The following is a 23,296-nucleotide window of genomic DNA, read 5'->3' on the forward strand; positions in this document are numbered from 1 at the left end:
ATAGCGATAAAAGCAACATTGCATTGGTATCCTAAAGTGACTGATAGCATACAGAATAAGCTCTTGGCAACTGATGAATAATACTAGATGCAGAAAGTATTTTTTATGTGCAATGAAAGCAAATTTGAGCTTCCTTTAGCTAGGCTCTTAAGAAAATAACAGTGCAAATTGTCAAGGGGAAGTAATACAAGCATTTGATAGAGTATAAAACATATTCCTGGGCCTCAACCATCAGTTTAAGCTTTTGGTTGAGTTGGTCCTCTAACATGGTATCAGAGCCTCAGTTTAAGCTTTTGGTTGAGTTGGTCCTCTAACAGCATTACCATTACACAATTAAAAGAGCAGACAAGTAGTCAAATTCAAGTAATACAAGCATTACCATAAGCAAAGTTTGCATACAGGATACTTTGGGACACTTTTTGGCTGAGAATTCCACTCTACCACTGCAGCTCAGACTCTCGATCGGTGACCTACCATGATTTCCTTAGCTGGCTGATAATCTGAAGGAGGTTGTAATCATATACAACATGCTCCTATCAATCTGCTTGATCACAGAATTCACAGGAATTGACGACAGATTCAGCTGTTTGTGATGACATCTGAATGATCTGATCTAGCCTCTGGGAAACCATTGGTGTTAGTATGTAACTCAATTCCATCAATGACCTAAGTACATGAGCATATGCTCATGTACTTAGGTCATTGATGGAATTGAGGGCCCTTTACTGTGATACTGTAAGCATATGCTCCAGGCCTCTGGTCTGTAGATAGAGTACATGAGCTGGCCAAACCCTGAGCACTTCCTGTGTAATTAGCCTTCACCTCAGTCACGGAACACAACATACTTAAGATGGGCAGGAAATTACATGGCCTTGAATGACATCCCTAGTTATATGATACTGATAAGCGAGATAGCTGGCTTTCAACTGCCAATTATTATCCCTTACAAGAGAGCTCACACAGGCAATGCTAGCAGTTGTAGAGGGTATACCCAACAAGGCAGGATGTTCATGATATGTGCCACATCAGAGAGTGCAAATATCATGAATGCAAATGCGACATAGATATTAGATATATAGTTCCAGATGCCGCCTCTCTACGAAAGCTGCAAGCCAAGATTATGATTATGATTATGATCACACAGGTGAACATACAATGATGCAAATGCCCGAGCACATCTTCTCAAGCAGGTACCTTGCCATCTATAGATAGACCGATTGCATATTTCTTTATATCAGCATTAATTACACATTGAAGTAGGCATGTACAGTTGCAAGCTATACCCCCTTGATTTTTTTTCTTTCCTTTTCTTCCAAAGTACTTAGTTTACTTTGTACATTCAATGCCCATTCCCAATACAAAGTTTACTTCAGATGATGTTTCCAACTGTTTCAGCAACCTGATTTAATTCAGGATATTTCATATTGCTCCTCAGTTCTTGTCCTGAAGTGTCGTTAATCGATGAAACTACCATTGATTGCTTTTTTTTTTTCCACATACAGCTGCAAATTCAAATTCCATGTTAAGTTGCTTGCTAGCTTCTGAACAATATAGGCTCAATCTGATCTTGTTCATCATTGTAAGAAGATCTCCACTGACCTGCAATAGCATTGCATCCTGCAGCCCTCTGGTGCACAATCTGTGGGCATCTACTCAAATTTATGACAAACAGTCATGCGACCCATGTCACTTATACTTTTACTATGACTTTGACTCGTAATTGCAACCTCGGATTTGAAGAACCTTGCATGAAGTAGTGTTTAGACTTCTGATATATGTACTGCATTCTGCAGAGAAGTAGGCATCACAATATTTCTTGGCTTGTGAGTTGAATATTCATCAGAAACAAAACAACTAAGATCTCAGACTGCAGGAAAGTAGGCATCATAGCATCCCTTAACTTGTGAATTGATGATTCATCAGGAACAAATAACTAAGCTTAACTTATAATTCATGTACAGCAGAGATGTGACTAATACTATGTGTGCAATTGGTTAATGGACAAATAAGTTAATCCTTCATGGGGTCAGCCTGTATCTCCATAGCTAGCTCTTTTGCCAACCTTTCAGCGCGCTCATCTTGCCCTCCAGCAAAAGAATACACTTTAAAAGAGAACTGGAAAATCCTCCAAAGAGTATCAGTGTCTACTTTCTTCTGTCGATTTCTTGCTTTTGACAAAGTTTGATCATTTATTTCTGCCTTAGCTTCCCTTTTCTCCTAGAATGGAGGAAAGTGGAAAACAGTCAATTTAAGGGAGTCAAGAAAGGTATATATGTTTTTCAATAATAAAGCTAAATAAATGATTGATTTACATATTTACCTTGAGAGCCAGCTCAATGCAGCTCGATGAGACATTCACCATGGCTTCCTTGATCTTTAAGATAATGTTGAAGTCCAAGTGGATGCCATGGCTCTGAAATTTCTTTTCTTCTTCATCTTTGGTTCGTTCTATGGCTTCCATTTCCCCTTTAATCTACATTAATCTTCTGTTAGTGAAATATTGCATCAAAACAAAACTCCCTTTTCATTGTACCATGTTTTAAACTAACTCCCATTCATATTTCCCATCGACTTTGTCCATTTTCTTTCAGATACATAAAAATCAATTAGGTAAATTATAATGAATAATGCATTGGTTTAAGTTGGATAATCAAATAACAAATGCATTTGTTATGTAACTAATTTATATATATGATCATAACCCTTTTCATTCATTCCCTAGACCACCAAATAATTGATTTTAAGCATGCTAAGTTCTTCGAAATCCTATAAGATGCCGTTGGCTATTGCTTCAATTTCAAAGAGCCATAGACTAAAACAGTGTACACAAAAAGCTGAAATGAATACATAGAACTGATAGAAGCTGTTAGTAAAAGTTCAGTTCAAAAATTTTGTGCTTTGTGTTGTAGTGGTGACAACAACAGTAGCTAAGATTTCAAATACTAGTACAAAGTATATGAAAATGAAACTCTCTTTTTCAGTTACCTTGTTGAAGTATTTCTCAACTTTATCAAGAAGCTGAGCCAGAGGTGACTCGATTTTCCAGTTATGTAGCTCAGATAGAGTTGCACTCAGTTTTTTGTATAGCACTGCTGCCATCCTCAAGGCATCTAATTTCTTCCCCGGGAAGCCTTCAAACCTTGCTAGAACCTGTTATACAAGATTACAAATCAATATCATTTTACAAAAGCAAGAGATACACTAGCATAATTATTGATCAAGATTAAGACCTGGCTTTCATCTGTTAGGATGTCGAGTTTTGATTCTACTTCTTGGTAGAATTTAAGTAGTACATCCATGTCCTTTGTTTTGAATGAGCTAAGAGAAGATTGAATCCCCTTAATTGTCTTATCATGTGTTCTTACATCTTCTTCAATTTGCTGGAAGTATGTTGACCTGAAATAAGCCACAGTTAAACAAATTCTGAAGACACATATTTAAGCTAGCTAAGTACAGTCGTACCTTCTGGCTATTTCTGCTAGTGCATCATTCATGCTTTGTCCACCACTAGATCCGCCATTACTCCCACCACCCGTCTTCCTTCCTCGAGATGATCCCTCACCTAAACAAGATCCTTCCATCAATCCCCTTAGGAGCCGAAACAAGTTCCCCATTTCAGTAGACCTCTTTAAACTTGTTGTGGCTTTCTTCTTGCTTATAAACTTCGGTGGAGGTGGTGGCGGTCCACCTCCTTTTCCAGACAAGGGAGGTGAGGGTTTACCTCCATTGCCAGGCATAAGTGGTAGTAATGGCTCATCATCTTTACCAGGCAAAGTCATAGGCGGTGTAGCACTACGTTCACTAACCATTTTTTTTTTTTTAACCACGCAAGGAACTTCTAATCTTAATGAAACTAAGAGAGGTTGTACTATTTTTTGCAATCTACTACTGAGTGGTGGTGGAGCTACACCCCTTTCCCACCGTATTAGACTATATCGACAGGTTGTCCAGGGTGTAGCTCCACCAAAAGGGGTTGAATATGTGGATGAAGATCGCGGTCTTGTGTTTAGTTTTGGAGTTGGATGGGGAGAAGTAGCTAGTACATCTTGTATATATTGTGATTATGCTTGAATCAGAAGTTGACCAAATTATCATTGATGCTTTCAAAGAAAAAACCAAGTATTATAAACATAAAATGCATACGTTGGTTGGCTGGTAATCAATGTGAAAGGCTATTTTTTTTTCCCAAAAGAATTTGATAACAGTTTATTTCTTTGGATTTAAATTTGGATATAAATTTTAAAAAAAACACATACTGCATACCTGGCCAATCTTCTTCTCTTCCTGAAAGTAACTTACTCTGCACGCTTGAATTAAGTAGTCACGTTACTAGTTCAAATGATGCCGTCAAAATGAATGCTAATTTTGGACAGATTGGACACACAACATATAAAATAAAGCATTTGCATTCAATACATGTTTTCTTAGCTATTAAGGACATGCACCTTACCACGATCATCAAGTCAATAATATTAATAATTTTAGTCCATTATTATCAGTTAATATCATTATCACATCTGCTATTTACACAAAGTATATATAAAGCAATTTAAAACATTAAAATCATAAGCCGCGTTAATCTCCTTGTAGTATTTTTATGTCTAACCCATCATTCTTGTGTTCATATATTTCGGATTTAACTAATCACAAATATATTATGCAAGAAGCCACTTGACAAAATATTCTTCAGATCAGAATTATTATTCTTTAATATATCTTCGAACCATGTTTTTTTATTTCTTAGTACTCTAATATATTTGTTCCATACTCAAATGGCATGTGCTTTAGGACAGTGAAAGCAAAGAGAAATAGTGAGACCATAGTTACCAGTACTTGCCCGTTATCATTCTCAGTGATACTCACTATAGAGTGAAAACCACCATTAACTGCACTAAGAACGAAGCACTGCTTTAAGTGTCAATGATTCTCGAACCACACCAGGAATCACTGTATCAGTACGGTTGTACAACTTCTCCTAGCAAGAATGCATGATACATGTTAGATCAGAACAACCGTCCTTGACAAAATTGCACAAGATGTTCAGGAGATTTAGGAGTCAGGAACTCAAGACAGTAGACTTTCACAATTTCCTGCTGGATTCAATCTGAATCGACATTCTGCATTTGTCATTCTTTTTGAGTAGTTCAGTAATGCTGTTGTATATAGTAGTTAACCCCTATCAGTAGCACTTCTCTGTTTCCTCTGGTACTGTTATACTGCATGCTGCAGGTTATGATGAAAATTAATAGACTAACATCTCACAAGTAATGTCATGTAAGGAGATAGAATACAAAAACTCAGACAAGCATCTCATGTAAGAAGATTCCATATGTTCTTTTTTATACAAACATTGTCCATCCCATATGATTCAACAATGAAAAAACTCTTATTTTTGTGTTTCAGGATGATATATTATCTTAAATAAAAAGAAGTCCTTTAAACTTATACAGGAATATCATGACAAAAGTAAGTCAGCCTTTAGTGTTCGATTTGGCTACCCTCTAGCAGCAAACCTACGCTTGCCTGAGAGACACTTTCAGCATTAATCCATCTGTTTTCAAAGCTACATCACAAGCTAGAAAACCCAATGTCTTCACTATTGTCTACAACATTTTAAGAAACCAATTCAACAATGGACTTGTATAAAGAGGGACTATGAAAGCACTGCAGCTCCATCACAAGCTAGAAACCCAATATCTTCACTATTGTCCCCAGTTTTATCTTTTATGCAGACCTTCCGTCCTATGATCACAGTATTTATTGGAAGGATTAACAACATACAACACTCAATTATATATAAGGTTAGGGAAAATATTCAATAAGTATACTATACTAGATAACAGCAAAGCATTAGATGGTGCCAAGAAGAATTACCAAAATTTGTATAACTTGCACTCTTTCAGCCCACTTTGCAGTTTCCACAAGACACTTTCAATATCCAAAGCAATATTGGACGTGTAGAGGCCAGAAAAGACCTCCAAAGTGAATATTATGTCAGATTCTCTTTCACCAATGGCTTCAGCAAGCTCACATATAATTTCCATATTTCACTGCAAATTTCCTTACTCAAATTAACACATCTTGTGTTTTCCATCAGAAGTGTGAACATTGATCTTATGAAACTCCTTAAACAAACATAAAAATGGACTTTCAACATAAAAAACTACATGTTAGGCCAATATGTTCATCACAGCCCTGATAAACAAATGAATGATCCTCTGATAAATCCCTGTGATGAACAAAAAAAATTCATCGCAGCTAGGAACCAGACAAAAGCTTGCTTCTAGATGCAAAGATTTAACTAGAGAAGGTTGAGTATGTATTATTTGTACATATAGAAGACAACAATTAGAATCAGCGTTGGTAAGAGAAACTTTCCAGAGCAGCTCGAGTTTGATCATCAAACACCCTTGTACCTAGTATATGTGTTGACACAACCATGATGCATACAAAGATTCATAGTATAACTACTGGAAAAAACTTATGTAAGTAGCCTTAATAAAGTCTAACAATCTCCCTGAATCAGAGGTGGAGGAGCATTGGCACTTAACTCAAACGAAATTCCTTGGAAGCCTCTCCATTTTTTCTTTAAAAACTCTCTTTTCTTTCAATTTGTTTGAGTCTTTTTCCATTTTTTTTTAAAATAAGATTTTCGCTAGGAAGGGGAAATAGAAAAGGGGGTGTGGAAATTTAATGAGATCATTATTTTATATGGTCATTTTCTCAGTTTGTCATGATTACTCTAATGTAGTGCTGCAGCCATGAATTGGCTGGAGCATGTTCTTACTAATTCAAAATCTACATGCCTTCCACCAATGCTTAAGATATTTGACCGTGACTTTCTAATAAGGCAGGACATATACAATGCATGATTCAATATGGAATGCATGGAGCTAATTGATCCAAAGAATGGTCTATAGTTTAATGAAGTTTCTTCTAAGGTTCTTTAGTCCCTTTCAAATTATGCATGTAGGTACGGCTATCAGTTCATCTAACTAAAGACTGATTTTGTTTAAACCTGCTTCCTAATTATTAAACTAAAGTGTGCTGAACAGTCAAATCTATCAGGGTCAAGCTATTTGCTTCTCTAATTTTTAATTTGAAATTTTGAAATTTCATTTTTAATCAATATTTTTGTGGTTGACAGAATTTCAAGCCGCAATTTTTTTATTACTAGTTAACTGTATTCAACCCTGATTGTATTACAAGCCATATTGACAAACATCCAATATATTTTCCTTCATGTTTCATTTTCTTAGAAAGTGATTCAAATCATAAAGGGATCTAATGTCACAGAGTTATTAGATTTACTTCTTCGATTATGTATGTCTTTGAAATTGAGGCAAAATATGGACTTATCTGTATGATATTGACAAGAAATGATATTTAGATCATACAATATTCACCATAAGTTGCAAATAATATTTAGAGATTTTCTGATGTAAACCATGGATATATCTCATATATGTGACTAAATTAGGTAGCTATTTCCCTTCAAAATAACTAAACAAAATCAAATAATCAATTAGACTAATTAGGACCCAAAATACATATTAACAAAATTAAAATAATTTGGTCCTACATAAAGGGCAATTTTATATGTACAATGGGTTGTACACTTGCACCTTGTCCATGGTACAACAAAGGTTACGGAGTGTTTTTTTTTTTTTTTATGTGTTTATACCTTGCGACCACATGAGCCAAGAAATAACTTTGGTTGTACTGAATCTATTATACAATGAAGATACTCGTGCAATAAATATTGTCTAATGCATGCAAATCAGAATTTAAATCGACTGAGCTCAATATCTAAAACCTGATATTTATTTTACATCACTATTTTTGATTGGCATGATTGAATTTTTTTTTTTTTACTTTTAATCACTGTATGAAATTGCCATTTGTGATGATTAGATTCTATTTCAACCATAGAGGAAAATAACAGATGAAAAAATTACAGCAATTAACCAAAAAAAATAGTAATTATATAACAGCATTTCTAAAAATAAGAAGCCTTTTTTGATAATTTTAACCTGAAAAATAAACCCAAACAAGGCAACAAAAGGGGCTTTACAGATAGTGTATTGACCTCTGAGCTGTCTACCATGGAAATGTTTAAGGAATTCATATAGCCGTTGCAATGGGGATAATTAGGAGGCCTTATCTAAAATTTCTGTTCTAAAACAGAAAATGAAAAACTAAACAGGTAAATTTCCAGATAATTTCGAAACCGTCGTCTTAGGCACCTTCTTAAAGGAAAACCTTTCTCAGGTTCTCTCTTTTGTGGAGAGCCACCCTCCTCCCCACCCCGACCCCTTTCTTTTCCTTACAATATTCTGAACAAAAATGTCCTGCACGCCTATTTCGAATAAATTACAGTTTTTTGAACGTTGAAACATTCTTTTATTGTTGATCATTTTTCTCCTTTTTATTGCACTATTTTATCATCTTTGGTATTAATTATTCTACCTATACAGGTGTAATGGAACGCGTCATTTGATTTTCATATCAAGATCATCATCAAAAATACCAAAAAAAAAAAATAATTAATTAATGAAGAAAATTGTATAAAATAAAAAGTCATCCTGACCTTACAATGGCTGGAGCCACTTCCTGTATTCCTTCGTTGTTTCGTCGAAGAACGGTCAAATTGCAGGTATATTGGTGGCTTTTCTTCTTAGAACATTTCTACATTCTTGTAGTAAAGTTTTTCAGAATTTTGGAGCATTAGCAAAAAAAAGTTTATCAACCTGCAAATGCAAACAAACCCAGAAAATAATGTATATGAGATAGTTGTATCAATCTTGCATTAAATATCTTCATCATCAGTAATTCATCATGGTAAAGTTCCTAAACCAATAAAATCCTCATCCTTTTCGTCTAGCAAGAACATCATAAACCTCGATTTCAAAAACAAAAACAAAAAAACCACGATCATTTCTAAGCTTACATTCTTTGCTTTCATATTGATATTCACAGCTATATCTGCTAAATTCTGTCATTCATCACCATGTTGTCCAAGAAAATGATCATAAAACCCTCAAATAAACCGAAAATATTACTTAAACCTTCAATTCTTATATGTATTTCTTCTAAGGCTCCAACAAGAATGTATGGGTAAGCCTGAATTCAAAATTATCAATATGGCTGATCAAATAAGATGATTTTTGTTTTGTATTGCAGCCGACTAAGCTATCTAATACGCATGTCAAACAACAGAAAGAGATGGAAATCCCGACTCCCAAGTCAGGCAACAGAGAAAGCAATGGCAACAACATTCTAATGTTCATGGAGCTGAGGAAGAGGATCATGACTTTTAGGGACATCTTTGATATTCCTCCCCTAAATGGCTCTGTTCCAATACATGAGGTACCCCAATACTCTTCTTTTCTTAAGAAAAATGCTTTTTTTAACATTATTGTTTGAAACTTACATCATTGTCTTTTGTTCCTGCAGCTGCTAATTTTGACAGGAGAGGATCTTCATCGAATGTACCCTGAATTTGTACACTGTGTTCCAACAGCAAAACTGAAGGAGAGAAACACACATGAGGTTAGTAAATTTTCCGTTTAATCTCCTTATAGCCAATTTGGTAAAAAAGTATTGAAGGATGGTAAAGGTAAAGATATGTGTGTAGTTCTGCACAGAAAATCTTCATTTCAATCTTTAGTAATGCAACTCTATCTCAAACATGTGTTTTTCATGACAAGTTTGTATTACCAGTTATTAGCTTTTCTAAAGCAAAATTGACAGTTAAAGAAATTCTATCAACAAAAGCAGACTAAGAAATGAGGTAGCAATTAGCATATGCATAACCCTTGCCATAAAGATTTGTAAAATTCATAACTAAACTAAACACGAATTCATTATAATTGCCATTAATACTAATGCCAACTGAGTGGACCGTATATATCCAAGAGGATTAGCGAACTAATTAAAACATATATCTCATTGTGATTTATCAGGGATTGATCAGCTTTTATGAAGTCCTAAAGTGTGTGGGAGATTCAGCATGGATAGAAGATCCTAGGGTGAGGGACAAGTTCAAGTATAGCAATGTTGAAAAAATCCCCTTGGAGGAACTCGGTAGGTTTATATTCTTTCAAGTATCCTTAATTACAACAGAATTCTGCTTGCTAAGATAGGATGATCTTTGTCTTGCAGCTAAGATAGTGGTGACTATATTGGACTGCATTAACAGGACAGCGAAAGAGAGGTTTGATGTAATGGAAGAGGATGAACCAAAGGACTATAGCTCAAGCTCAAGTCCAAGCCGAAGCTTAAGCTCAAGGTCCATCTCTTTTGACAGGAGATCATTTGATCTAGGTCCATCAACTTGTGCTTCACCTCATACCCCAACTTCCGTCCTACCTGAGTCCCCAAGATATGGAGAGTATGGTAGTTATTCTCCTCCTCGTCTTTGGGATCTCAGGGTTCAAGCAGTAGAGAAATTGAGTGCAATGGATTGGAAGCGCCTCTCTTTCCATATGATCCTTCAGAATAATATGCAGAACCAGAAGAACAGCAAAGGGCCAACTATCATTCCAATGGAAGATGGGAAAAAAGGAAATAGTGAGGTAAAGACTGAGGCGGATACAGAACAAGGGCCAGTTCCCATGATCATAGACATGGAAAGTAATGAGGCACTTCAACCACCATCCTCAAAATCCAAGTTGGAGTCCAGTGGTCAAGAGAACCTAAAACAATCACTAAAACCAAATTTACAAGTTCAACTTCCATCAGAAGAAGTAATTACACCACCACCATCTACCCCATCGTCACCAACTGTCATGTCATCATTTCCACCGGTCAAGCAGTTGCACTCACCCCCACCACAACCTCCACCACCACCACCACAATTAACTGCACCCCCTCCACCACCTAATAATGCAATAACTCCTCCCCCACCCCCACCCCCACCGTTAAATTTAAGGACTCCACCACCACCGCCTCCTCCATCCATTTCCAGTGCTCCATCACTTCCTTACAACTCAAGGCCTCCTCCTCCTCCGCCCCCATCTAGTGCAACACTTCCATCTATGGCTGCGGTTCCATCACCTCCGCCACCACCTCCACCCCCTTGTTCAAAGGCCCCTCCTCCCCCTCCTCCTCCACCACATAGTGTAGGAGCTCCACCTCCACCCCCTAGTTCAAGAGCCCCTCCTCCTCCACCACCTCCTAGTGTGGGAGTTCCACAACCACCTCCACCCCCTGGTTCAAGGGCCCCTCCACCTCCACCGCCTCCTGGAGCAAGAGCTCCACCACCACCTCCATCCCCTGGTTCTAGGGGCCCTCCTCCTCCACCACCTCCTGGTGGGGCTGCACCACCTCCACCACCACCTCCATTTGGCTCGAAGGGTGGCCCACAAGCACCACCACCACCTATGCCTGGTAAAGGAGGTGGACCACCACCTCCTCCTCCGGGTGCTAGGTCCCTTCGTGCAAAGAGCACCACAAAATTGAAAAGGTCATCTCACATGGGAAACTTATACCGTTTGCTCAAGGGAAAGGTGGAAGGATCATCTTTAACAGGAAAATCTTCTCAAGGGAAAAAAGGAGGAGGGAGTAATGGTAGTTCTGGTGGAGGACAGAGCATGGCCGATGCACTTGCAGAGATGACTAAAAGGTAGCTGAAATATGACTGCTTTTCACATTCTATTTTTGGACTGTGTAGCATAGAAGAACACTACTTAACTACTGCCATACTGAACTTTCAGGTCAGCATACTTCATGCAAATTGAGGAAGATGTTGAAAAGTATGGAAAAACAATTAAGGAGATGCAAGGTACTCTGAGCTCATTCCAGACAAAGGACATGAATGAACTGCTTAAATTCTATCAGAAAGTAGAATCCACACTTGAAGTCCTCACAGATGAGAGCCAGGTTTTTGCAAGGTTTGAAGGTTTCCCGGTCAAAAAACTAGAAGCCTTGAGGATGGCAGCAGCATTGTATAAAAAACTTGATGGAATATTATCTGAATTACAAAACTGGAAAATGGAGTCTCCTTCGGCCCAGCTTCTTGACAAAGTCGAGAAATACTTCAACAAGGTAAATCAACCTTAGAAGCAATATCAAGGATAAGATTTTAGTTTGGTTATCATGTTAAGTATAGCAACAATCAGTACAACCTCAACATAACAAACTTTATTTTCACACAGATTAAAGGAGAACTGGAAGGTTTGGAACGAACCAAAGATGAAGAAGCAAAGAAGTTTCAAAGCCACAACATTCATTTTGACTTTCAAATTCTCGTCAAGATTAAGGAAGCAATGGTGGACGTCTCATCAAGCTGCATGGAATTGGCACTAAAGGTAGTTAAGCCAAACCAACCAAATTACATATTTTAAGTTTTACATATATTCTCTTTTGTCCAAGTAAAACAAAACTTGTGCTAATCCAACTCGGGTGCTCATGTCAAACACAAGTACATGTCCATGTGTTGAGCTCAGCTATGCATTAAATCCAAAAAGAAGTGAAGGTTTTATATACAGTTCATACCAATGTTGGACAATCAAGAATCATATCTGACACTGTGACACATACACATACTTATAATGAAATGAAGGTTGCAGGATTTAGTAACAGAAAACAGAACTAATACAAGTCAATTTATTTTTTTAAAATTTGGAATTATAGGAGAGAAGAGATGCAAAGGCAGCATCAAATGATCAAGCTTGGTCCAAAGCAGGAGGGCAGAAAAATGTATGCGCCAAGATGCTCTGGAGGGCTTTCCAGTTTGCCTTTAAAGTCTATTCTTTTGCAGGAGGACAAGATGAGCGCGCAGACAGCCTAACAAGGGAGTTAGCTCAAGAAATAGAGACCGATCCCATGGAAGATTAAGTGATCAACTCCTTTACTAAAATTATAATATTAACCTATTTATAGTAAATACATTAGAATTTTTTCTTAAGTCTTTATTTTTATTCTTTTCTGTTCAAGCATTTCTTATTGAGCATACAAGGGTCATTCTGATGATGCCCCAGTTTCCTTGAACGGCAAATTCGTAGATGTTAGATTCCACCAAGAGCGTACATCACTGATGAGACTTGAGGAAGAATTTTCTGCAGCATAGCTAGCTAATCTCTGGCTATCTATATGCTGCTTTATGTAATATATGATCCGTACATATGTTTGCACGGCCACCATTTATTTATTTCTTTCTAAGACTTCTACAGTTCTACATAATATAACATTTTTTGTTTTGTATGTAACTTCAGGATGCATCTCTTTGAGTGACATTATTCTAGTCAAATTCCATTTTCACCATAACATCCTTTGGTTTTTTTCTAGTCTTATTTGTTGTGCACAACTGACAAATGTGTTAGGGTATAATGAGGAGATTTGGAGGGAATGGGTGAAAGTGCCAAAGAAAGACACTCTATTCATGAAGGTTTTACCCCTACATGAAGGTCTAACCACGAGAGCGACAAGTGACTTGTGTGATACAATGTCTCATTACTTCATTAGTCATTACTAATGAACTTAATGCATAATTCCTAGTGTTTTAAAATCATTTATTCATTTTGCTATTGAATCAAATGTTATAAGTGTAGGCTAAACCTGTCAATTTGGGTCAACGGGTTGGGTTCGGGTCGAGTTTCGGGTTGTTTGGGTCATTTGGTTCAAGTGGTTTGGATTTCTTGTATCATTACAAATTATGATAAATGGGTCAAAACGGGTCAATTTTGGGTCATTTGGGTCGGGCTTGGATTTTCTCTCAATAAAACGGGTTTGAAATCGGGTCAGGAATTAACAGGTCTAAGCGTTAGAGTGTCTTGCACGAGATTTAATCTTACATGCTTGAAGATCACACTTTCTCATAATAGAGCATCACCTGAAAACCCATAGATCATGGAAAAAATAGGATGGATAGGACCAGCTACCACACTACCCTTCCTTATTGTACGTCTAATTCTTATCATACATAGACTCCCAGAGTCCTAGTAAGGGAATTCAGTTTCGTTTGGAAAGATTACTGCAAATGGTGTTTGGGCTATCTAATTTTGGGTTATGAACTAATGACAATAGGTACAAATACTTGCAACTCTAATTCTAATATTTCTAAAACAACGAAAGTTGAAAAGATAGACTTGCAAAACGATATCTCATGTACTCACTCAGTCTCGTACTAGTATAAAGCTGCCTAATTTCTGTTTAATTTTACTTTTTCCATAATGTCCTATTGATTCTCTCTTGTGATCTTGTCCCACTTATAATTAAATGAATTTTAAAAATTGCACCACATTACTTGGTACATTGGGTCATTTGGGTGTAAAGGATCACTGGTTAATTCAATATTATGAAGTTATCTACTATATATGTTAAAGTTGTTCTTAATTTACCCCATTAAAATTACAAATAACATACTCGTATTATTTTATACTAGTTGTATATATGTTAATTTGTTAAAGTTGTTCTCTTTATCAGTGATCATCGTTTTAAATTCGGTTTTTCAAAAGAAAATCAAACCACATTGAATTTCTTTTTGCTCCATCTAATTGGTCATTCACTCCAACATCGCCCACATTGGTTGACATTCTTGGGAACAAAAAACACAAGTTTTATTATTTTTTGGCAAGGGTAGGAATTAGTATTGGGCTAAGTTATAATTTAAATATGGGCCATAATTCTATTTGGATTTCGATTTTTGGTTTTTCAAATCTTAAAACTGAAACCAAACTATATTAATTCGGTTTTGGATTCCTCAAACCGCACCGAATCATATTCTAAAAAAAGCATGGTTTGGTTCGGTTTTAAACCACATTAGTTTCACCCCTAAGTCAACAATTGACTCGTGATTTTTGCATGATGATTGCTTTAAACGATGATTCGTGTATGTTAAAGTTGTTCTCTTTATCAGTAATTTACCCTTATTGGACTTTACAAAGTACAAACTTTTCGATGGAAACGGTTTTCCTCGAACAATTCCCCGATAGTAGCTAATCTACATTGAATAATTTCGAAGATTTAAGTAGTTATAATTTAACTAAAAACTGGTAGAGACAATTTATCGAACAGTTGGTGAGCATGAATATTGATTATTCAAAGAATAAGTAAGCAATTAACAACTTACAAGTTAGGCGATAATCTCCTTTTAAGATAGCCTAGGTTAGTGATTTTCCCAAGTTTCTCCCTTTAAAGAGCAGTCATTTCCTGGCCATTCAACGCCGATGATTGCTTGAGAGTGGAATGAAGTCTACTGGTAATAATATGTTGCTCCATATAATCTTGATGGATATGTTGAGATGAATACATATAGGATTATTATAAGCCCAATTGATACGACGAGATGAACATATAGGCCCAAACAGCTTGTCACGAACCCGAATCTTATAAACCTAACTGATTTATGTTCCGCGTATGATAAGTCACAACTTTAAATTTTCTAAGTGCGGTTTGTAATGTTGTTTTGATTGGACTTTTTTTTTTTAAAGGTAAGGAAAAAGAACCCTATCAGGTTAGAATCTCTCACAGATCCATCTGCTTGGGTTTGCAGGTTAACCCCTTTGTGAGTGGAGAGAGGGGGAATGCGTAAGGGAAATTTCACCCTAGTGTCTCTAGCTAGCGGAGTTTGATATGTGATGCAAAACTTATCACTAAATTGAAGCCAATGTTTTTATTATTGGATTTAAGGGAGACAACTTAAGAAATTATACAAGACAAACTGGGTATTAAATGCGATGGTCCAAGTAATTTGAATACAAACATTGAATAATAGGGATAATAGTCTATTGGGTTGATTATATTGACCCCCAATCCCACATAACCTTTGAAATTTTCTTGATGGAGATGTATGCACCATGCTTGGTGCATACAAATGCGGAATGAATATGTACTACATACGTAGTTGTTTTATATATCTAAAAAACATTCGTAATATTAATAAAGAGCATGATAGTATAATGTAATGGACATTATTTTTATTCAACCACCATAATTTAAAGACAAAATTCAAAAAAATTTAAAAATAAACAATGAACATTATGTCACAAATAAAAGTACATTATACTGATAATAAAAAAACATGGTGATAAAGAACATTATTTAATTTAACAGTTTATTCTTAAAAGAACACTCTAGGTATATGTTCATTACATTTTAATAATATGTTATTTTCATTCTAAATATACGTTCATTACATTACATTTAAAAGTATATTCATTACACTTTTATAATATCTTTATTCCGCTTTTTTTTTATAGTGAAATGTATGTGTATAGGCCTTTATGAACCAGGGATTACATAACCTTGTGCTAGACCCATTTTCTCAATTTTGATTTCCATTTGGTACAATTTGTATGGTTTCTCTCCAATTTTCCATCATTTACTTACTTTGTAGGTTCTATTATAGTGGATCGCTAAACATCGCTCGCAAATCTCCACATAAAGCCCACAAATCTATATTGAATTTACCTTATTGCCCTAAACCTAAAATAAAAAAATCTAACTCATACCCACACTCTAATCACCCGAAAATACGGCAATGTTGAGGCGGCAAGGCAAGGACTTGGCGGCCACAGCGGCGGAGGGAAGGACGGCTCACGGTGGCAGGGTTTTTTTTAAAAAAAATTTTTAAAAAAAAAACCAGAAGAGGTGGGGCGCCTGGCCAGGACGCCCAGCCCCTGGTGGTGGCGTCTGCTCCGGCCGCCGGAACCAGGGGGCTGGCGTCTGACCTGGACGCCTAGCCACGGTTGTGGCGTTTTCCAGAGGCGCCACCGCCGTGGCTGGGCGTCCAGGTCAGACGCCAGCCCCCTGGTCCCGGCGGCCGGAGCAGACGCCACCACCAGGGGCTGGGCGTCCTGGCCAGGCGCCCTACCACTTTTTTTTTTTTTTTTTTTTTTGTCTAATATTTTTTTTTTGGAAAATCAGAATTCTTTTGTTAATGTTTAATATTTTTGTTTTATGTGTTAATGTTTTTATTTTTAATGTATATATATTTTTTTAAATCAGAATTTTTTGTGTTAATGTTTAATTAAAAAAAACAAAAACTTTAAATAAAATTTTTAAAAAATTACAAAAATTTTAAATAAAATTACAAAAAAAAAAAAAATAACAAATTACAAAAAAAAAAAAAAAAAAATTACAAAAAGTAGGGGTGGCGTCTGGCCAGGACGCCACAGCCATGGTGGCGGCGTCTGGCCAGAACGCCACAGCCATGGTGGCGGCGTCTGGCCAGGACGCCACAGCCATGGTGGCGGCGTCCTGACCATACGCCACCCCTACTTTTCGTAATTTTTCCCCCGGATTATCTCGCTTTCCGGCGACGATGACGGCTCTTCGGTGTCCCTCGGCGATCCACTCCAGCTCCACATTCTTCGTGAGAGTGAATTACGGTTTCGGTAAAAATTAGAAAAAGGGCAAAAGAGTCAAAGTAAAAATATTTGTGGGCTTTATGTGGAGATTTGCGGGCGACGTTTAACAAACCTATTATAACGTGTACCCAAAACATGTGTAGTGCCTATTAATCTTTTGGACTATTGTCATGGTGGACTAGTAAATTAATAATATCCACAACCCATGCATATACTTTTTTTTTTTTTTAAGGGGAATGCATATACTTGTTCATTAGTTTAAGGAAATTTTGTCAGATAACACCTTTTAATTGTGATTTGTTGTGAGAAAACACCTTATAAATTTTTTTTGTGAAAACACACCTAATACCAAAAATTATTTGTAAAATAACACCTAAGGGTGGTTTCAGACATGTTGACTTGGTTTCACAGCGTAGACCACCACGTGTGAGTCACCTGCGCCGATTTACCCCCCTCCCTTCTAATTTTTTACTCTTTCTTTCCCTCCAACTCTATTTTCTCTCTCCTCTCAATTTCTTTCTCTCTCCTCTCAATTGCTTCTCTCTGTGTTGCTGCTCACATCACCATTAAAAGCTTCTGGAAGTTGCTAGGCCATGGTAGTGACAAATTGACTGCTTCAATTCGTGGTTTAAATTTGGCTAAGGAATTGGGTAAGTGTAAAAATTTATCTCTCCTCTCATTTGTTACTCAATTTATGTTTGAGTATTTGCCTAAATTTCTCTGTCCTTTTCTTTGTGTCTGTCATGGGTAAACAAGGGAAGCCTCGACATTACTACTACCTCCATCCTATAGAACATTGCTAAGATTAATTGACCCCCAAATAAAAAACCCTAATTTCAATTTAAAACCCTAACTTACGATGATTCGCAAAATCAACAAAATTAATGGAATAAGTCTTTCATTAATGCTACTTACATAGCTGCCTCGTAATTATGCCAATTGAGTATATTTGCAGAAATTGGAGCTCAAATTTGGAGTTCATCTTCTTCAAAGGGGAACAATGGAGTTTGGGTGGAAGAGCAGGGGGTTAATTGGGGAAGAAATTGAGAGGAGAGAGAAAATAAAGTTAGAGGGAAAGAAAGGGTAAAAAATTAGAAGGGAGGGGGGTAAGTTGGTGCACGTGACTCCCACGTGGTAGTCAACACCGTAAAACCAAGTCAACATGTCGGAAACCGCCTTAAGGTGTTATTTCACAAATAATTTCTGGTATTAGGTGTGTTTTCACAAAAAATATTTTATAAGGTGTTTTCTCACAACAAAACACACTTAAAAGGTGTTATTTGACAAAATTTCCTTAGTTTAATTATGTACTACTTACTACATATTACGGAGATTTTTTTTTTTTTTTTGTATATATAATGTAAAGATCTATTTATAAATTAGGACAAGGATTTATGTAATCCATATAGCTAGTAAGGTATTTGTAGTTTTGTACTACATTGTAAACTTACCCTCAGGTTTACGTAAAATGGAATTAGCTAGGAACGTACTTTATGTTAATTATATATGCGCATGTTCATCATTGAGGTCATTAGTGTAGAATAATCATGCAAAAAAAATAAAAAAATAATAAAAATAAAAATAAAAAAAAAAAAAATTCAAGGTCATCAAACAATTTAATTTATCTAACAGAAAGTAATACAAGTTTCATACATATAATAATCTGAAACTTGGATGTTAGATAAGATGGCCCAGATCATCAACCTACTACGTAATTTAATTTAATTAGTATTCTACATGGACTACATAACGTAATCAAATCCCTAACACTATTTAATTGTCACACTTGGAATACCAAATCCATGCTGATCAAAGGCTTGGTAGTTATATATGCTCAAATTATTCTACACTCTACTTTTCAATGGCAATGCAAGTTGACATTTTGATTGATTAATCAAATCGCACTCAATCAATTAGCGGTTTGATTTACCTATTTTATCTGATCTGAAATAAAATGAAAACTTATATTTTGTCTTAACTCGTCCAAACTTATAGCATGCACTTGTTAAGAATTTTAAGTTAAGTTGAATCATACCGAGCATAATCAATTGTAATTAAGGATCTATAGAAATACCAACACATTTCATGAAGAGGTTAATTAGGCATCATATAGTCAAAGCAAATCACCGTCCTACGGATTGATGTTTCAAATCTAATTAACATATTCTCTTCATATATGGTGTGTGATTTTGTGCCATATTGGTTTCAACAATAATTTGTCATTTTGGTAATAATTTATACAATTAAAAGATGATACCTAAATTTTATACAATATAAACAAGATTATAATCAACCTAAAGATGTCTGTCTATCTAGTCCAAGTTTATGCATAGACTAATATATAATTTATTAATACTTACCTTCAATATATTAATATTATTTATGTATTATTGTCACGTACTCTTGAGTCTTGACACTATTTAATTTGTAATAATACATACATATATAATTATGGTTAATTATGTTTTCTGCCATTGTCGCGCTGGTACATAAACCTTGTAGGCATGTGTTGAATTGGCACAAGCTTCTTGTTCTCGATTGCACAGATTATATAACGATTTCCTTCTCAATTTTTTTTTTTTTTTTTTTTTTTTTTTGACAAGTCCTTCTCAAATTCACTCATATCAGAATATACTTATATATTATAGGGGATAACATTAACTAAATAACCCGACGTAGAAATCATATCTAGATAATACAAAGTATGTATATATATAACAATAACAATCAATTAATTAAGGTAAAACATCTATGATATGCATGAACCAAGGCTTGAAAACATCATTTTACTCATTTTATAGTTCTGTTTTTGCAGGCACTTGAACATGTTAATGTTCAAAGAATTATTATTATTATTATTATTACTTTTTTTTTTTTGACGCTACTACCATAAATCTGATCTGTATGAGGAGATCGACAAGGTCTATTTTTTTTTAATAATAATAATAATGAAAAAAATTATTAGATTAGTTGTGATAAGTTTTGATTAAATGATATTAATTTATACTCTATTTTTGTATTACACGTTAGCTTGAACGAGTATGTTCTATGAGATGCGTATAGTAGGAGTTGGTAAACATAAATTATTCAAAGTTAGTAAGTAGATTAATGCTTCAAACAGATATACTCTTCATGTGGCGTATCATAATTGTTTTGTTTTAATTAGCAAAAGCGCAAATAATTAAAACTCGTAATAATATAATTCGTGCAAAGTATTATTTTTGGACCGAGAGAGGTGCAGTAACATATTCTATTATTTTCTAATTGTAACTATTTTTAACCATTTATTATCAAACCTATATTTATATGAAATGAAAATGTTTGCGAAATTCTACATGGTGACCTTATGCCCTGTGATTCACGTTGAAGACCGTGTTATATAACCCCTATGCATGAAGATTTTAAGATGTACTCGTATGAATTTTTTTTTTTTTTTTTTTTGTTTACTCCGTATTAGTTTGTAAAATCAAACTAGTAAAGGCATAGAGCTATTTGTAATTTCCACAACACTAAAACTTGTAATACTACTGTTTAATTTATTGTGAGCTTGTATATGTCCAATAAAAGAATATTTTTAAAAAATGGGGAAATACAAGTTAATCTGCCAGATAACGAATTTTTATTAATCTGATGACATTTTTGTAAATATATTGAAAAAGCAGGATCATTTATTCAGTACTTTTGATGAGTTGTCCAATTACTGTTTGTTTTTTGCTTTTAATGTTTGGTGAGGAAATTACACATGTACCCCTCAACTAGTACATGAAAAGACGCATATACCCCTTTATTGGGTATTGCTCAAAAAATAGAAGTATATGAAAAATATCATTTCAATGTTTCTACATATTACTCTAGTTTTTTATTCTACACCTAATGTTATGCCATGAATCATGTGATACATAGTTTGAATATCTATATATACTTGCTTATTAAATAGATTTTCTTAGTCGTGACTCGTGACACAGTTCATACATGATTACAAGAAAACCATACATAATTATTTAATTATAATTTAAATCAAATATATACTCGTAATATATTTTCTAAATAATCTGATCCCAAATTGATGAGGAGGTTGTTCATTAACTAGTCTCTACCACGTATTCATTCTAGAAGACTTCTAGCTACTATATCTAAGTTTAGGAACACAAACCAGCTCTTGAGTTTTGGTGAAAGATATTTTTTTTCTTTTTTTTTTTTGAAGCATATTAATTTATTTATGAAAAGTCATATGACATGTAAAATAGATATCTAAATTAATATATACATAAAATTAAATCAAATAAGATTTCCTTCATCAAAATTATTATCGTTGAATAAATCTTACACTGTATCACATTTTTCGCACATTTCGCTGAAATACAATTAAAGATTATTAACTTATTACGTAGTAATTTTTAAAGGAGATTAATTAAGCACAATATACTCCATCCCCTATCTTTAAGTTCTTCCTTCTTTTAGAATATTTGTTATATACTCTTAAAACTTCCCTTACTTATTTTATCAACAAGTCCTATATGAATGCGATGTGAATTTTAAATTTTACCAAAAAAAAACTTGTACGACAAGCTAAATCTATAATTATATTAAAAAAAATTAAGTAAAAAGTACTCTCTTCATATTTTATTACTTGCATTTCTCCTGAAATGTATGTCTCTTTGAACTGTATTATATTTAATTATCATGAAGTGTAAATTACTACCTCCATTTCTTTATATAGCAACGATTTGACATAAAATGTGAGTAGAAAATGTCTAATCGATGCAAATGAAAAGAAATGAAGGTAGTATAACAGTTGAAAGTTAATAATCTATTCATTAAGACGATTATTACAAGTGCCCGCAAGACAATATTTTTTTTCTTATGTATGTATAAATCACAAAAATCAATGAAAGTTGATTAAATAAATAGTGCAAATGGAGAAGCTAAGTAATAAAATATGAATGTAGTAATAACATTTTAGGTTTTATAGATGGACTATGTACAAAGTTCAGCCTCCTGTTAAGTACAAATACAAAGAGAGTACATTTAGTTTATCACTACGTATTATTATTACCGGAATATTATTATTTTTTTGAAAGAAGTCATAAATGACACTAAAATTTCATTAATTAAAGTCATACAACATTTACAATTGACAATTAATGATAATGAAAACGAATTTAACAAAATCAAATAAGAATTAACCGGGAAAGAACTAAGGACAATTTTAGAATCTTTAGAAACTCGATAATTGCTAAATTACATATTAGCGTCTTTGATGCCATTTTCATTGCATCATGTGTGATACATGTCTTTCTAGTTTTGGGAGTTCTAAAATTTTACTAGGACAAATTAAGAAGTACACGTATTAGCTACGAGTATCAATTAAACTAATTGCCGACACCTCGGCTTCAGGGTTAGTAGTTAGTACCTTAGTGGGTTAGTTAGGGTGAGCTATCTTTAATTTCCTTAATTTTAAATAAGTCTTTAATTATTTATCAATTTTAGGTTTATAACTACTTTCTCCATTACATATTACTTGCAACAAAAGAATTTTTTATATCTCACAAATAATATTCCTTTGTTGCGAGTAATATGAAACGGAGGGAGTATTAAAAAGGAGACAAACTTATAGATTTACAAGATGGAACAGTTAACGCACGTCAGAGCTTGTCATGTACGATTAAACGGAAGCTAAAAATCTATACACTGGTGTATATATATATCCTAAACTTATGAAGAATTGCGGTGACATGTATTCTACTAGGCTATCAATTTAAATCACCATTTAATTTCTCAGTCACATTAATTAGAGTTATGTTTTTTTTTTTGAGGAAAAATTACAGTTATGTATGTATTTCCATTATCTTAACATTAGACATTTGTACCTTAGCTTCTTCTTTTTTTTTTTAAACAACATTTGTACCTTAGCTTAATTTGACTTAATTGACATTTTTAAACTTATCACAAATTAATGAATTAATACAGTACTATATTACGTC

General features: G+C 34.6%; 2 protein-coding genes and 1 long non-coding RNA gene across 5 annotated transcripts; 1 reads left to right on the top strand and 2 right to left on the bottom strand.

Moving 5' to 3' along the window:
- Positions 1 to 176: 176 nt before the first annotated feature.
- Positions 177 to 6,794, bottom strand: LOC110693572 (uncharacterized protein At4g04980-like). 2 transcript variants are annotated; one of them, XR_002505615.1, is made up of 7 exons: positions 5,875 to 6,794; positions 3,463 to 5,223; positions 3,231 to 3,396; positions 2,986 to 3,150; positions 2,321 to 2,473; positions 1,600 to 2,217; positions 177 to 1,502 (listed from the first exon to the last, which is right to left on the bottom strand). XR_002505615.1 is itself a non-coding variant. In XM_021870704.1 (6 exons), the coding sequence occupies exons 2-6, from the start codon at positions 3,807 to 3,809 to the stop codon at positions 2,011 to 2,013; spliced, it is 1,038 nt and encodes a 345-aa protein (XP_021726396.1). In that variant the 5' UTR covers positions 3,810 to 5,223; positions 5,875 to 6,794; the 3' UTR covers positions 177 to 2,010. The 2 variants fall into 2 exon arrangements, 1 of the variants encoding a protein (XP_021726396.1); XM_021870704.1 differs by having other exon boundaries at positions 177 to 2,217.
- Positions 6,795 to 8,021: 1,227 nt separating this feature from the next.
- On the top strand, positions 8,022 to 13,102 carry LOC110693573 (uncharacterized protein At4g04980-like). 2 transcript variants are annotated; one of them, XM_021870705.1, is made up of 9 exons: positions 8,022 to 8,206; positions 8,478 to 8,656; positions 9,184 to 9,369; positions 9,457 to 9,552; positions 9,966 to 10,086; positions 10,165 to 11,626; positions 11,718 to 12,048; positions 12,159 to 12,311; positions 12,637 to 13,102. In XM_021870705.1, the coding sequence occupies exons 2-9, from the start codon at positions 8,597 to 8,599 to the stop codon at positions 12,838 to 12,840; spliced, it is 2,613 nt and encodes an 870-aa protein (XP_021726397.1). In that variant the 5' UTR covers positions 8,022 to 8,206; positions 8,478 to 8,596; the 3' UTR covers positions 12,841 to 13,102. The 2 variants fall into 2 exon arrangements, with proteins under 2 accessions (XP_021726397.1, XP_021726398.1); XM_021870706.1 differs by having other exon boundaries at positions 8,022 to 8,656.
- Positions 8,665 to 15,773, bottom strand: LOC110693574. Its single transcript, XR_002505616.1, has 3 exons — positions 15,074 to 15,773; positions 9,434 to 9,528; positions 8,665 to 8,750 (listed from the first exon to the last, which is right to left on the bottom strand). It is a non-coding gene; the product is annotated as an uncharacterized LOC110693574 (long non-coding RNA).
- Positions 15,774 to 23,296: the final 7,523 nt, after the last annotated feature.

Source organism: Chenopodium quinoa, unplaced genomic scaffold, assembly GCF_001683475.1.
Source record: "Chenopodium quinoa cultivar QQ74 unplaced genomic scaffold, ASM168347v1, whole genome shotgun sequence".
NCBI lineage: Eukaryota > Viridiplantae > Streptophyta > Magnoliopsida > Caryophyllales > Amaranthaceae > Chenopodium > Chenopodium quinoa.